Source organism: Arthrobotrys flagrans (assembly GCF_004000055.1).
Source record: "Arthrobotrys flagrans strain CBS H-5679 chromosome Unknown unitig_0, whole genome shotgun sequence".
Lineage (NCBI taxonomy): Eukaryota > Fungi > Ascomycota > Orbiliomycetes > Orbiliales > Orbiliaceae > Arthrobotrys > Arthrobotrys flagrans.
The window spans coordinates 3,900,554-3,916,368 of record NW_027137550.1 but is presented as its reverse complement, the minus strand read 5'-3'; the positions used below and the strand labels follow the sequence as shown (position 1 = coordinate 3,916,368).

The 15,815-nt window shown below is 45.3% G+C and overlaps 6 protein-coding genes across 7 annotated transcripts; 3 read left to right on the top strand and 3 right to left on the bottom strand.

The window, feature by feature from the left end:
- Positions 1 to 292: 292 nt before the first annotated feature.
- Positions 293 to 2,038, top strand: DFL_004192 (uncharacterized protein; the record flags this gene model as incomplete). Its single annotated transcript, XM_067633245.1, has 4 exons — positions 293 to 623; positions 685 to 807; positions 874 to 1,165; positions 1,234 to 2,038. 4 exons carry the CDS (start codon positions 293 to 295, stop codon positions 2,036 to 2,038), a joined length of 1,551 nt encoding a protein of 516 aa, XP_067491433.1.
- A 1,106-nt stretch (positions 2,039 to 3,144) lies between these two features.
- Positions 3,145 to 4,766, top strand: DFL_004191 (uncharacterized protein; the record flags this gene model as incomplete). Of its 2 annotated transcripts, none has more annotated exons than XM_067633244.1 (6): positions 3,145 to 3,264; positions 3,643 to 3,725; positions 3,806 to 3,824; positions 3,894 to 3,917; positions 3,975 to 4,661; positions 4,731 to 4,766. In XM_067633244.1, 6 exons carry the CDS (start codon positions 3,145 to 3,147, stop codon positions 4,764 to 4,766), a joined length of 969 nt encoding a protein of 322 aa, XP_067491432.1. The 2 variants fall into 2 exon arrangements, with proteins under 2 accessions (XP_067491432.1, XP_067491431.1); XM_067633243.1 differs by lacking the exon at positions 4,731 to 4,766 and adding an exon at positions 4,716 to 4,730.
- Positions 4,767 to 5,388: 622 nt separating this feature from the next.
- DFL_004190 (uncharacterized protein) lies at positions 5,389 to 9,601 on the bottom strand (the record flags this gene model as incomplete). Its single annotated transcript, XM_067633242.1, has 4 exons — positions 5,389 to 8,861; positions 8,964 to 9,156; positions 9,227 to 9,521; positions 9,591 to 9,601. 4 exons carry the CDS (start codon positions 9,599 to 9,601, stop codon positions 5,389 to 5,391), a joined length of 3,972 nt encoding a protein of 1,323 aa, XP_067491430.1.
- A 536-nt stretch (positions 9,602 to 10,137) lies between these two features.
- Positions 10,138 to 11,347, bottom strand: DFL_004189 (uncharacterized protein; the record flags this gene model as incomplete). The annotated part of the gene is made up of 3 exons (XM_067633240.1): positions 10,138 to 11,096; positions 11,164 to 11,236; positions 11,300 to 11,347. The coding sequence occupies 3 exons, from the start codon at positions 11,345 to 11,347 to the stop codon at positions 10,138 to 10,140; spliced, it is 1,080 nt and encodes a 359-aa protein (XP_067491429.1).
- A 258-nt stretch (positions 11,348 to 11,605) lies between these two features.
- On the top strand, positions 11,606 to 12,130 carry DFL_004188 (uncharacterized protein; the record flags this gene model as incomplete). Its single annotated transcript, XM_067633239.1, has 4 exons — positions 11,606 to 11,629; positions 11,688 to 11,897; positions 11,965 to 12,022; positions 12,084 to 12,130. The coding sequence occupies 4 exons, from the start codon at positions 11,606 to 11,608 to the stop codon at positions 12,128 to 12,130; spliced, it is 339 nt and encodes a 112-aa protein (XP_067491428.1).
- Positions 12,131 to 12,661: 531 nt separating this feature from the next.
- DFL_004187 (uncharacterized protein) lies at positions 12,662 to 14,259 on the bottom strand (the record flags this gene model as incomplete). The annotated part of the gene is made up of 7 exons (XM_067633238.1): positions 12,662 to 13,028; positions 13,089 to 13,143; positions 13,213 to 13,283; positions 13,338 to 13,714; positions 13,771 to 13,875; positions 13,947 to 13,966; positions 14,034 to 14,259. The coding sequence occupies 7 exons, from the start codon at positions 14,257 to 14,259 to the stop codon at positions 12,662 to 12,664; spliced, it is 1,221 nt and encodes a 406-aa protein (XP_067491427.1).
- Positions 14,260 to 15,815: the final 1,556 nt, after the last annotated feature.

The following is a 15,815-nucleotide window of genomic DNA, read 5'->3' as shown; positions in this document are numbered from 1 at the left end:
TTGTGTTGTGGCGTTGGATCAACCCCGGACCCCGGTAATCTTCCAGGCCCCGGTCAGACCGCGTACTCCCCACATCCTCATGCTGACCAACAGGCTGGCGTCATAACGAGCGACTCTTTCATTCACACAAACGTTGCAAACTATCACCACGAAAAACTAACGGTGCCCATAAATGTGGGTCTTGCATTGACCCTCATTAAGCTCCAACGGAACGCCCATTAGATAAGTGTATCAACGTCCACGGCAAATACCGAAAACCTACCTAGGTAGATCTCGAAGGCCTATCTCCGCTATGTCTTCCGACATAAGCTACATTACGTACACGCTGCTGGCCGTTGTGGCTGGTCTTATTTTCGTACCCGTCTTTCTTGACGGTGAGCCCGATGGACCCCCTATGGCACTGCTCCAGCAGTCCTCCGTAGGTCCGACTCGACGTAAAAATGAATCAGCGATATACCGGTCACGTGAGACGCCAGCTGGGTTTCCACTTCGACAAGGGTTGGGAATTCAAGAAGGTTATTCCAAGAGGAACGGAGATGTGAGGGATATCTGGCGAGTCTTCTTGCAAAAAGTTGGACACCTTCATACTATCTTGGGAAATGATAAGGTTGTTCATAGCATTGGTAATTGTTGCATCTATCAGGTCATTAAGTCTTAAGATCTTGCTGTTAACCATTGATTTAGATACATTGGACGCTGAGGTTGATACCTTGGGACATTATATCTCTGGATTGCCAACTACCAGCCAAAGAAAAGCTGTTGCCGTATATCTACCAAATTCCGCTGAAAACCTGGTCGCTGGTTTCGGTAAGTGTTCTTGGATAATTCGACGAATATCCGTTGTAGTGAAGCTTTGAACTGACTATTAGAAAGTTTGTGCCTTCTACGACTTCACATTCGTCCCAATCGAGTACCCAGCAGAGCCTGAGGTTATTGCTAAGAAGATTCAAGCCTCTAATGCCGAAATCTTGATCATGCCAGCCGCATCCCTCGACATTAATGACTTGAATGTGTCCACTCTGCTCAAGCACGTTATCCTCGTTGTCGAAGAAGGAAGCAGACACCTCGACTTTGCTGCTGATCCGGACGCCAAGGTGTCGTTGAAAGAGTGGCATGATATTGCCGCCAATGGCCTGAAAGCCACACGGCCTGAAAAGATCGACGAGTCACAGCCTCATATGATTGTTTTTTCGAAAGACCTCAAGCACGAAAGGCTGTGGTGGTTTCTTATAGCCATGTCAACATCGTTGCCGCCGTATCTGCTCAATCCACCGCTCCAGCTCCAAAAGATCAATTTAAACCTACGGACGTGTTTACCCCAGCATCTACTCTTGCGGATCAATTCACTCGAATTATCACTTATACGGCTATGCTTTCTGGATGCACAATTACTATCAACGCCGTGACTCCACCATCCGGTAGTCTCCAATCTTCTTGCGGCAATGCCCTTCCATCTATCATTGTGGTTCCAGCAGATTCTCTCTCCGCAGTCGGGCGTTCATCTAAAGCGGCCCAAGTCGAACTCTTCCATGAATGGATGCACATCTACCAGCTTCGGAAACTCACCCGCTACGGCCAAGTCCCACAAAACTCTGCCTTTGCAAGATTCAATGACTACGACCGACCAAACCTAGGCGGAAATCTGAGACTAATCTACGTAGCTGAGAACCCAGCAGAAGGGACAAAGCCAATCACATGCAATATGCTTAACGATATTAGGGCCATATTCTTTAGCAAGGTTGTGTATGCATTCACGTATCCGCCGGCGGCTGCTGGAGCTATCACACAAACTATGTCTTTCGATTACAGGCCTGGTGAAGATACTAAGACATTCAAGGAATCACATTTGGGCGCACCTCTCAGCTGTGTTGAGGTCAAATTGAGGGATGTAGGTGAATATACCGCGGAACACGAAGATGGTCCAATGGGCGAGATTGTGATCGCTGGGCCATCCGTCACTAGTTCGGGTGAATACGCTACTGGGATAATCGCGAGGTGGAGAAGTGATGGTTGTTTGTCGATGGGGTCAAAAGCTTAAGTGTGGTGGAGCTCGACAGGTTCTATTCCAAAAATGTATTTCTGTGTTTCTATCGTTACTCGTGGTTATAGCGCTATTGTTATAAGCTAATTCCCCAAAAGTCTGGCCGGTTAAACACATGGCAGCTATGTCTTGTCTTCTCGATCAAAATTAATCATTACTTTATATTGTACATGCAGGTGAAGAGCAACCCGAAATTAATTTCTCGATCTGCAAGCCGGCAGACTGTGGCCGTCTGAAGCCTCGTGCTCCTTAGGGAATGCGCCACCATCGATGTTTGTTAATTCTGAATTACATCGGCCTAAGCCTAGATGCGTTTCCAACGGGTTTACAGCACACCCAGGCGGCTTTTAATCTTTCGAGCTTCTTAAGCTGAACCATTATATAGCCAAGCTAAGCTATAAGTACTAAGCAAGCCTTTGGGACTTATATATAGCACTACGTGTCTAGAACACACGACAACCATAACCCAGACATGCTACTAAGTTAAAAGCGATACCCTATCTTCATTCATTTCGGTGGTCCGGCAGCCGTCTTGGAACCAGACTATCTTGGATATATAATTTTAAAAACAAAATACCTTCAAGATTTCCATTGTCAAAAGTGTAGCATATGCGGCTCTGGCACTTGGTTTCAGCCGTCCGGCCCCGCGGGCTGACATGCACGTGTTGAAAATGTTGCATTTTCAAAACCTTATCGCAGACAAGATTCGAGCTTATACCTGGACTCCCCGAAGCTGTTACCTTAATTCGGGCGCATCGGGATCCAAAGATAACTCGAATAGAACCTCAATACAGCATCTCGAACCTAAGTAAGCCCTTCTTGCGACCCCCAAACCAGGCAATCTACATATTTCCGAGATTCTGAGGCGCTGACATGGCTTGCGTGTAAAGTTGGTTCTCTGTAACGTTGGCGGCAGGGTAGCAGCTGCAGGAGCATCAGCCCCACTATCGACCACACCACCTTTGGCTATTTACTCTCATCCACCACCAACTTGACTTGCCTGCTTGCGACATTCCAGACCATCTCTCGATATCCATCTCTCTCCGAATCAACATACCAGAACCACTCTTATTACCTACCTCTAGGACCTCCCCGTATTCAAGATGGATACCCTCCAAGGCTTCGGCAAATCCGTCAGCAACACTTTCAATACTAGCTTCACCCCTTTCGCGGCCCGAACTTCGCAGTTCGTGAAGGAACAGCTCGGCCAAGCAGATGATAAGGTCAGTCAAGCTTCCATCGTCGTCTCCAGTCAGATGCAGCGCCTCTCCCACCTCTACGCTCCCAAGTTTCTACTTGCAGAGGTTCGTAGCTACAGTTATAATTCAATAACCATCATTCTCGGTCCCATGTGCAAGAAAAATTCCAACCGTTCCTGGCGTTTTTTGCTGTTCCTTTTGCGTTGTTAGCGTGCTTTTTCACGTGCTTCTGTTGCTTTTTTATCCTTTTTCAAGCTATTTCGATGATTCAAAGTTTTTGAGGAGAGTGAATTGAATGTTGAAAGTGACCTGCCCGGGTGTGGGCGTGGTGCCGTGGTTATCAAGATTCGACTGGTCGAAGCTGACATCTTCCTCAAATGGAACGGGGATTCGGTCGAAAAGACTCAGCTTCCGGCAGACTATCGCGAATTGGAGGCCCGTGTCGATGCGCTCTATAAAGTGCACCAGAGGATGCTGAGTGTGACGTAAGTGTTAACCTCCTGCCCTCCTATATAACTTAGCATATGCCGTAAATGTAGAGCGGGGGAGCTAAGATGCAAAATAGGACCCAGTTTGGAAACGAGGTAAGCAGACGGCGAAATATCACCACAGATCAATGGATTGGGTTTTGACGAAGGTTGCTTTATATGTAGCCATATGACTACCCCCCAAATCTGGTACGTAATATAATGCTGAACTCAAAATACCAAGGCTGAAACTAACTCTGCCTAAAGCGCGAATCTATTACCGACCTCTCCCGTAACGTCACCGGCAGGATCCAGGCCCTCTCTAACGCTGCTACACCAGCCGAAGCCCAGCAGGCTCTCGTATCCCCGACACAAGCTCCTACCGAGCCAAAGACATTCGCCCATGCCATTTCTCGTGCTGCTAGCGCCTCCTCTCAACTCCTCCCAGCTTCAGATCCACTTTCATCTGGACTTGAGAAGCTTTCAACAGCGTCCCGTCAGATTGGACAAGCCCGTTTAACTCAGGACCAAGTTATTGTGGGCCAGCTCGTCAAACCATGGACAACCAATCTTAATATTCCCTTCAAAAATGTCGCCAAACTGCGCCAAGAGGTTGAGAATGCGAGGTTACTCCTCGACGCTGCAAAGACCAAGCAGAGACAGCGAGAGCAAGGTGGTGGCGGTGCCCCAGGGATCGGCAGTCTTTTTAAGAAGAATCCTGCTGATGAAGCTGCCGCTGACGAACAATTGAGGCATGAAATCGAAACTTTGGAAGATAAGTTTATTGTTACAATGGAGGAGGCTGTGAATGCCATGAACGATCTGTTGAACACACCAGAGCCTTTGAGAGGCTTGTCTGCTATGGTTCATGCACAGCTTGAGTATCACCAAGCTGCGGTAGATGCTCTCCAGGATGTCACTGAATCTATCAACGGGCTTCAAAGGGAGCAGGAGGTAAATATACCCCTCTAAAATCTCATATAGGCATTTACCAATGCTAAGATATAGACGGCACCAAAATAGGCAAACTATCGTCAGAGTAGAGAACGTTCATCATGATAACTTCTAGATGCTGCCCACCATTCAACTTTCGTCACTATCTAGTCCTATTTTGGTTTTGTAAGGCCTACCTACGAATACGCGATTAGTATTTCATACTTGTCTCTCTATAATTAATTGAAGGAAGATTTCTTAGTACCTAAGTCTGGCTTTTTAGTACAATGTTCTTCTACCTCTTGTATCTTAAACCCGTGGGGATAATCGATTCAGAGACAAATATCGTATTATAATACCATCTAGGCTGACTGCTTTGAGAGAGTCAAAGTACTTATATACACTATGCGCTTGGGGTAATTGTCTCAAAATGAAATCTAAAACACAAAACCAATATCTTTATATGTGTATAGTTAAGTATATCTGTCAAAATATTGGAAGCGATCGTATCGATATCTACAATCTCTACGATATACTGTCGCCCAATTTGTAATCTGTTCCTTTTCGTAGTTCCAATGGGTGCCAGGACTTATAATTAATCAGTTAAATACATTAGTATAGCCATTAATATATAGAGAGTATCTGCGTGTATCGGTCTCGGGCCTAACTCTAAGCCCGAGCCATTCTATAAGACCCCGAACTGTAGCCCATAAACGGTTTTCCAAGACATATTAGGGTTAAAATGATCTTATGGAAGTGCCAATCCATCTTTAATCTGATGGAAGATATTTAATCTTATCTGCGAGCGCTCGCTCATTTTCGCTGATGGCGATGCGTCCTCCACTTCCTTCATTATCTTTTCCACCACTGCCCAGGCAGGGTTACCAGCGTACTTGGCAAGACGGATAAGCCTTGTAGTTGGTACGTTGTGACCGTGGATAAGTTCTAGGAAACCATATTTGTCTCTATCCCAAAATAAATTAAAGATCTCCAGGCTTGGAGTAGAAGCGAATTGCAACATAGGATAATTAGCATCCGGCGATATCACCTCTTCTAGATCATGAAACTCAGAGGCGAAAACTTGCTTCCGAGGCTTGATGCTCAAATCCGCTCCGGCTTCCAGCAAAATCCGGACCATCTCAGTATTTTTGTTCATGATTGCGTATGTGAGGGAAGTGTCTGAAGTATATGGTGCAGTCATATCCACGTGGGCCTTCTTTTTATCGAGGAATGGAGCCATGACCTTGATAAGACCAAGATCATTATTTCTGGCCGCAATTTGGAGAGGATAGAAGCGATTTGCCCGAGATCTCGAGAGTAAGTCGGTACTTCGTTGGAGACACGCCTTAACTATATCTTCCTCTCCGGCCTCTACAGCTCTTTGAAGGATACTGGAGCCGCTTGTATTTGAACCTATCAGTCCAAATCTGTAATGTGGTATTAGTTCCTTTAAAAATCCATGCTTGCCGAGCTCTGTCGCAAACTCGAGGAGCTTAAATTGATCCTCCTGTGATACCTGTGTTATAAAATTTCGGTATTCTTGTTTATGAAGGGCCTGCAGGATTTTGAGTGAATTTCCCTCAATCGCTTCCCTAACTATGTTTTGGTAACTAATCTGGCTGATGTATTTGCATTGGTGAAATTGATCGCCTTCGAACGCGTTTGGCAGATAACCCAAGATTTCTGTCAAATAATTGAAAAGAAGGGTATCTCCTTGCCCACATGCGTAGTGGAGATAAAAAGAAAGATAATTTGGCTCCTTGGATAGCCTGCCTCCTGGGTATCCTGGAAACAGAGGACTACCCTTCCTGAATATATCGTCTGAAACGACCAAACAGACCGAATCCCAGATTCCTGCTGTATCAGCGTCTTTCTTGAAGCAAAGCCTCTCAAACCTGTTTTCAGCAAGATCACCTGGTGTATAATTTAATGGCAGCCAATACTTGAGCAATGCAGCTGTGTGTAGGCCTGGAATTGGGTTGAGAGACATGCAACAAGCCCAGGCTAATTGGAAGATTAGCCCGACCCCGTTGTCGAGTGCCCAGTCAAAAAGTTCGAATAACCCTTCCTCCAGAGTTAAGGATTCTGGTGTGAAGTGATTTTGCCATGGGAATCTAATCGAGTGAAATCTCTGTAAAATGAGATTATAGATTCTTGGTGCCCGAGCTTCAGCTCCGAAATCGTCGAGACAAATATCTTCTTCCCAGCCTATAAATGTCTCGTAGCCTCGTAGTTTCATGGGTAGTGGCAGTCGTCGAGGGCCAGGCCATTCTCTGAGCGTGTTCCCTGGCGGTAGCCTCACCCCCTGTAGCTTGCTTAATTCTCCTTGTGGCACCCACACAGTTGGTACCCGTTCGTCGAAAACTGCACGCGTCGGAGTGGGGATCGCCTCTATATAGTGAAAAATCCAACAGCTGGTAGCATATTCCAAGAACGGGTACGCTCGCAGTGCATATTTGAAAGTTTGCTTCTGTGAGGCAATTATATTTGAGTCTTCTGTCTTGATAAGGGCAGCGGAAACTGTTGAATTCGGCGTCGAACTAATATTCGTAAACCGCGAGGTATGTTGATATAATTTACGTGTCATCCAGCTGGTCCAAGACGTATCGCTCTCTACCGGGTTGCGCGCGATCATAGCGAGAGAATTGAGACCCTTCTTTGAAACAGCCATCCGTTGATGTTGAGAATCAGGACCAATGATTTCTGGGAATTTGTAGTATCGTACACAAGCTTCTGCAAGCTGATTGTGACTTAGTTTATCCATCGAGAATATTTTCTCACTGCATTTCCCAGATTCTAAGAACTCCTTTACCGTAGAATGTGCAAATTGAACAGTTCCACGGTCTCTATTCACCGTCACAAGGTTTTCACAGTTCTGTAGCCACTTTGATTCGTCTACTTCGGCTAGCTTATGTAACTCTGCCCAAGAACTAATCTGCGTGTCCCTCAAACATGTCGCCTCCTTTAGCTCTTCGAGGGTCAGTGGGCGTATCGCGTAGGCTACCCACTTGAATATTTCGTGTGCAACTCCAGGACGTCTAACCCGTACGATACGGTTAATAACTCGATCGTATAATTCGTCAAGGTCTTTAGGTAGTGTTGGGAGAACTGCTACAATGTCTTCCGGTCTAGCCTCTTTGCATATTTCTTCGATCTGGAGGTCAACCCAAATAAAAAGGCCCTTGGCATTTTCGCTCAGGAATGATTTTACCTTTGCAAAAAGATCTCCTGATAGTTCCGGCAACTGGCCTTCAAGCTCTTTGTTATGAAGTGTCTGGGATATGAAGGCATCGACATCCTCCTGGTTGGAAGTTCCGAGGTTTAATTGCTGGAAGTTTTGTAATGCTCGGGCTATATCTTGGGACCCGCGACTGGATATGAGAATTTTGATAGCCTGAGGAACATCCTTGAGTATTTTTTTGAGAATTCGAAGGATTATTCCACGCTCTTTGTCATTGCATTCATCCAAGCCATCCACCACTATATAGTTGATAGCTTGGTTGTTCTCGATAATCTTCGTTATGAAACGTTGAATATCACTCAGAACCACCCGACTAGAACTAGCCCTGTTCTCAAAGCGAGACTGTATATCCTCGACAAGATCCCTAGGGAGGTCCTGGGAATAGTAAAACATTTGATGAAGAAGGCTTGATAGAATCGTATGGGCAAGAAGACTCGAAGCTGTCGTATACGTGCAAAAGAAATATGCAACATAATGCCTTTGCGACCTTTGCGACTTCGACAAGTCCAGCAAGGTATCTATGACACCAGCCGTCAAGACTGATTTCCCAAATCCCGGGATAGCGTGGTACCACAGACCAGACGAACCGGGAGAGTGAAACCACGACTCATATTCTAACGTTTTATATATCCAGAGGCCGCTGTTTTCGATTCGCTTTTGGAGATTGTTTGTAAAGTCAGAATAATAAGGGTATTTCGAAATATTTTGTAGAACTCGCTCTCGCTTGGATCGCTGCGCCTCCTCGTTTAGTTGGATCCGATCATCATGGTAGTGCTGATAGTTCACTCGCGTGAAATGGCATAAGTCGCGAACATCTGTCCGTAGCTGAGCATTATTGATTCTGTCGATGTGTAGTTCCTGTTCTGAAGAAAGAGTAATCTCCCTGTCGATTATTTTCCTGGCTAGATCTAGAGATTTGAGAATATCGCTGAACTTTTCCTCGAATGGGCGGAAGGTTGCAATTGCAAGTTGCTTGAAAACTAGATACATTCATGTGTACGAATTAGCTAAACTGACGGTTGGTGTTGGATAAATTATATATATAAGATCAAGGGGTAGGCGTGCAGAGGCATTTAACTCACCTGAGCCGTAGAGAAATACCAATGCTTCTCTGAAGAAATCAACAATGATAGCATAAAATTCACAAATGGCGCTCTGTAGCTCTTTATGCTTGGGGAAGAGCTTGCTAAATCTCTCGAACTGAGGGCAAAGACGGCCCATCTGATCGCACATGTCGACTATTTCTTCTAAATATTTTAAATAATTCGAGAATGTCTACATATGGGTTAGGTCAGGACTTCGTTGTATATATTATATTCGGAGGAGCCAAGACATGTTTTCTTACAAGAAGCACAAGCTTCATCCCGCCCCATACAAGAGCAGCAATCTCAGGATTTGACTGAACACATGTATCTACAATACTGGAGAATTGTTGCATAGATTGAACAAAGGTCGTAAACGGGGAAGACTGAAGCGTCTTCCTCCGCTTTTGTTTCTGCTGGAGTTTCGCATCGAGGTCTTTGACAAATTTCGCAACATCTTCGGGGCTTGGGTCCGGAAAATTCTTCAGGGTATGGTGGTCTTCGGGTCTTAAACTAAGCTTGAAATCTTCGATAGATTTCTCAAGACGACTGGGGCCACTTTTAAGATTGTTAGTTGGAGAAAGATAATTGTTTGAGCTCGGTAGAATAGTTGCTATTTTGGCTAACCTTATCGACATCTCGGACGCTAACTCTTAGTTCCCGGCACTAACTCTAACAATTCAAAGTTGGATATTCTACAACATTTCACAGGATCTCCCAGCTTTTTATCAAGGTCCTCATTGTCCAAGCTGAAATCGCACAGCCCTAGGTGGTCCTGTTCCCTGCCACGCGAGGATGTTAAGTCCTGCATCGCGATAGGTGCTTGGCATATGCACAAGCCAGGGTCTGCATAACGCGCCTATCCATCGAGCGGCTTTGACGAATTTTCCAGGCAAGATTTCGAGGTCCAAGATATTTTTGGAAGTCAATGGTGTCTGGCTAAGTCCAGATTTCGGGACTCCGGAACCACAGATTTTCGAAGTTTCGGCCGTTTGCAAGTCGTTGGTAGGTGTTGAGAATTTTGGGGTAAGCTTTGCCCATGCTCACCCCGTCAGTGGCATGTGACGCCTATCGATCCAGCGACGGCCAAAACCCAAATCCTCCATGGGCCAGCTTCATCCGGCATGCATCCATATCAATCCTTCTTATGTGGCTCGTAACTGAGGCTAGGGCCTCATGTCATTTCGTTGTCTCCGGTTTTCAAAGCCTTGTCGAGAACCTTGAGCACAGCCCCAGCTGCTCTGCCGACCTCTCCTCCTTCTTGGAGTTTGGCCTGGAGGCCAGTCCTTATACTGCTTTCAAACACATTTGTTATGATTCGGCGGCGACTATCACAGTCTTCAGCTGATCCTTCGGCATCTTCCTCGTTGACAGTCTCGGTAAGAATTCCGAAAAGGTTGAGATGCCCATATATATTCGAGGTTTTTGGTATCATATATGCGTCGGAGTACTGATGCGGCAGTAGTAAACTCCTGTTCTTGATATCAAAATAGGAAAGTTGTACCTCTTTCTCTAGTATCCCTGCGGATAAGAACTGCTTCAACACTCCCAAATGCTGTAAAGACGCCTTTTTATTCTTCCCGGGATCCGAAAATTCGATCGTACTACCACGTACGCCCTGGCCGGACTTCGCACCCTCCCACCCTAATAACACAATCCAGCACTTCAATGTCTTGCCCCAGCCTTTCGCACCTCGTACAGCCTCTTCGCCCACGACATCTAGCAGCCATGATAGGAAGTTTGTAGAATCCGCTCGAATATCGGCACTGATGTGGGTCATTGCACTGTGTATATAGAGAAGAAACCGTGGGGTATGCATTTGTATTGCATCAACCGAAATGATAGCATCTTGCCGTGGATCCTTCGACTTTGTGAGGCTGTTCAACAGTGTGAGAAGTTGTGTACGGACCGGTGCCGTCGAGTCGACGATCAAAGGCGCTAGAGCAGGTAGTAGTACAGAGTAGGATATCGGGGGGGTTGATGCCGAAGATGATGACAAGACGGAAGCGATATGAGCTAATGAGTCGCGGCGGGTCGTATAGGCATGATGATTGAGGAGAGTGAGGTTGTGCTTCAGCTGTGACTGTACGGTTGGGGCAGCGGTATTTAAAGATTGGTGACCGACAACAATTGCTATCCAGTGAAATATTTAGCATTTATCCTCCGTATAGTTATCCACTAAGTTTTATTCGCCTCGTACCCTTTGCTTTAAATGATGTTGAAGTGTGGTTATCGGCTTTCGGCTTCGTCTTTCCAACCTTGAGCTTAGGTTTCTATATTGACGAAAACATATCAATCAGTCATAATCGGGAGCCTAAAGTGACAGGCGCTCATACAACGAAGTCTTTCTGCTTCTCCTTCTTTTTTTTACTACTCGATCCCATCTTAAATAACTGGCGATGGCTTTTTGGGGGGATTAGAACTGCTGTTTGACGATGTGGTAAGTTGGTGTCGCAGAACAGAAAAATTTCCTGCCCGGCTGTTTGGAAGCGAGGGCGCTGCTATATTCAGATGCTTGGCTTCCTTCTACCAACCCTAAACAGCATCACATTTGTACACCATACCCAAATTGACCCAATTGGAACGCGACAAGCTCCGCAGACAAGCTCCATAGCTTCTACTTAATCTCAACATCTTTCAAGATGACGCAGGCGACTTCCATCGCGGTAGGTTCTACATTCATACTATACTTCACTTGATTTGGTAGCTAATAATGGCATGCAGAATGAAGAAATAGAGACGTTACTATCTCGCCTGCAGACGAAGCAGAGCGTTCAGTCTGTCCTCGTTCTTGAAAGACAGACTGGCTCCATAATCCGCTCTTCCGGCAACATTGCCTCTCGCTCTAACGAAGACTTGGTCACTGAGTATGCCGGGATGGTATGGAACTTTCTCAAGTCGGCAGAGGACCTTGTGAATGGGATGAACGAAGATGTGAGAACACTTGTGCTACCCCGAAATGCCGATTGATACCGTTCTAACGCGACACTTTCCATGATAGGATGCCCTCAAACTGCTCCGAGTCAGGACGAAGATGCATGAGCTATGTATAGTACCTGGTAGGGTTTTGCCGAAAACTTCATTTGTTTCGGACATTTACTGATACCGATGGTGTTACAGATCCAAAGTTTTTGTTGATCGTTATACACGATACACCGCAGGCTTGAATATTATCAAGATCGTTAAATTATTTCTATCGTGCATGTGTATCTGATCGAGAGCTTATTCATCAAACAAGCGATGGCTTCGTTTCATATTGCTTGTTGTCTGAGAATCAGGCCATGGTGATAAGGGAGGCTGGTTTCGTCGATGAAGGGATTGCCTTGTTGAGAACATAAAAACCCTAACCGGCAAAACCCCTCAGAAAGCACGGAACCTGAACTCGGATTGACGGATGTCAGATTATTTTCGGGCTCAATATCGTGGGGAATTTGCCGAGCGGGACCCCTGTTAATTGAGTAGCTCTATAGGCTATAAGATGGCATTCTATTACATATCTTAACCTCATAAACACCCAACATTCAAAATACCGACATGAAACAAATATAGCCGAACAACCAAAAGGATTTTCTCTCTCTTTACCGGACGCCAAACCATGAAGAAAATGCAAACCCATGAGTGAAACAAAGAATTAAGAAAACGTTTTCGTCGGATCATGAAACTTTTGTCAAGTTGGAGAAACGTGACCCCGTCGAATGCTACCGCACAGTAGTTTCGACACTGACTCGTCTCGAATCGACAACTATATTGCTTGTCTTCATTATCCTTAGGTCGTAGTTGTGGAACATCTGCCTTCCATGATCTGGTAGTGACGATTGGCTGCCCAGCTCGATATCAGTGAAGTGTACGTCGTTTGCACCATCGCCGCCACCAACCAATCGATTTTCATCGCTCTGCGTAGCCGTGATCTCTGTGATGGTAAGAGCACCGCTTTTGTAGAAAAGACCACTTTTTTTGAAGTGGCTGTTGTTATTTGTCCCACGTTTCGCACCCGAAAGTTGTATGCCGCCGGAGTCTCCAACGCCGCGACTGTTCTTAAAGTATCCATTCCCAGAAGCCCATTTGCTAAAGTATTTGCCTAAGTGACGAACAATGAAAGGTTTCAGCGACGGAATAGAGGCGCACACCATACTAAGGTTGACTTCGACGGCGGACCAGAGAGAAGGACCGACAAATCCCACTACATATGAAGAAACTGAATGTTAGAAATGCTTCCATATCGAGATTTATATATGCAGGTGAGAGTTACTTGTAATATTTTGACCACCGTTGGGTATACTGGTGAGTTGAACCATTCGAATGATCGTGATAATGATAATGCTGTAAATCACTTAGTCTCATTTCTCAGTTTTAGCTTTCCAAATCTCCACTTACAATCCACCAGTGGTAAAAAGCATGATGAGACCGACTTTTTGACTTGTCGGCATCTTCAATTTCCACAACGTCCTCAAAGGCAATACCAAAATCGCAATATCGGTTATAGTGTTCAACGCCGCATTGATAAAATAAAGTGGATCGACATCGATGCACTTTGATTGATCCAGATTCCAATCCCATAATGTCGATACCGGCCTGCAGGCAAAGACGAGGATCAAGATGGTAAGGACATTATATAATATTATCGCAGCCAGAAATCCCCAGATGATATATTTCTGTGTCTTGTTCATGATGAATCGTAGGTAAAAGGCGAGGATGGTGAGCTTGCAGCCACATATTGCGACGAAATATGTAAGTTCGGTTGCAAGAAACCACTATAGATCGTGAGTCTCTCATCAATCAAAAATAGGATAGATAGTGGTATATATACCTTAAGAACAGGTGACATTATTATCCACGGTACATCCCACATATTCTTCCCCAACCCGAGAGTGATGCTATAAAGATTGCATGCTTGAAATACCAAAGCCGATACCTGCGGTCGAGAAGTTGTCATGTTAATTTTTGTTCATTTCGAGATGGTAGTTTATCATCCGTATAACCTACTAGAGTGAATAATAATAAATCTTCCAAGGGTTAACGTTATTTCTATCGCCATTTTACACATATGGGAGTAAGGAAACATAAACCTACAATCATCTGTTCTAAAATTTCGTATTAACACCAGACGTGTGTAAAATCTCATTCCACAAGCAATTATCGCCAAAGGAAGAGTAACTGCGATTCCAACAATGATCTGCCACCCAATGTCATAGGGGTTTACAAAATTCGGAACGACACCGTCCGGCGGGTCGAGCATCGGTCTTAAATTATCTGGAAGCGTCGACCATGGTGATACGCTTGTCGCTGTCGCCGACATATCTCAAAAATCCACCCACGCGGAGTATAGCAATTTTTCTAGAAATCTTTATAAAGAACGAAAACTCTCTAAAGCAGGCTGGAAACGTGTGAGTATATATATATTTACTTATGGATACGGCACCGAAATAGTGGATTGATCCACAATAGAAAAATGAAAAGGGAAAACTCGACGAAAATTTGACAAGTTTAGGCATGGGATATAGCTAGGGTATATTATACCTAGGCCTTCAACAATATTTGTTCCTGCATCTGTGTGTGGTCCTTCCGTACCCCAGTGCCGTAGTATCACATGGAGCCCGGGCTACCCCGACATCAATACCTTCATTGATGTTCCTATCGTTCCAAAATTCCTCGTGGCTAGCACGAAGGTCTGTGAGCATCATGCATGGTCCGGTCTATCTCGCACGATTCATTGCCTTCATGATCTTTCAACTAGGCAATTATTGACTCGTGGTAAACTTTAAAGTTAGTTTGTGCGCGTAGAGCTAGGACGCTCGGACTCCAAGAATCAGTTCACTCCTGCAGATTTTTCATGGAGATGTCACATTAACTGTGTTGGATAGTGTCTAGGTGGCGTTAAAATGTGAGATGGTGGTGTCGAGGGCGTATCTTCTAGCTCATCTCTGGGAAAGCCCCGAAACCTCGAATGTGGACGCAAAGTGGGGCTGATCAATCCCTTTTTGTGGTGGGAATCCCGGCATGTTTGAATTCTTCCACGTTTTGGATAAGAACGATCGATACACCTAAATGAGGGGCGAACACCAGAAAAGCCATCGTTCCAGATTACTCCGGGGTCCATAATAACCATTGCAGGGCTGATAATCGGCATCATTTCGTCAGCTTTGACAGATCAGATGGGAAAAGTCAACTAGCTAGGCTGGAGACCATCCACGTCGCAAGAATTGAGTAAAAGTTAATTATTATTGATTGTTTGTCAAATGGAATTTAAAAGTTTCCCGCACATACATACTTTGCAACTGCGGATCCGCATCGTTTTGAACAGCCAGCTTCAGCTCGCACAATTTCATGTGCGCAGCAACAGCATTCCACCATGCTCAGGCGAGCAGAACACCAAAGCCTCCTCTTGAGGGCCATGCACTCGAATTTCGCTCGTGGTGGTGGTGGTCACCACGGCAGACCGGCAGACGGCTCGCTTTTGAAAACCATGCATTCAGACTCGGGTGCAGCGAATAGAACGTTTTTCGGGGTTGGAACGATTCACTCTCTGACCATAGGCTAAATAGACCCAATTGAATGCAATTGCATGCAGTAGGCATTGGAGCGAAGATTTTCATGCAGGAATAAGGGTTTCACGGTGCAGTGCAACGAAGGATCTCTCGAAAATAAATATAAATTGGATTCGAAGTGGCTGTAACTTTGAGACCCTTTGAATGAACGTGATAGATATCTGAACCGACAGGCCGAGCTAGTCTGTTTTCCACCAATCTGAGGACCCCAGACCGAGAGTCGCTCTTTCGTAGACCAAGCTGCGGGGAAGTATTGGGTTTGAAGGTGTGCCCAGGGGGTTGTATCCAGAAGAATGCAATCGGGGAA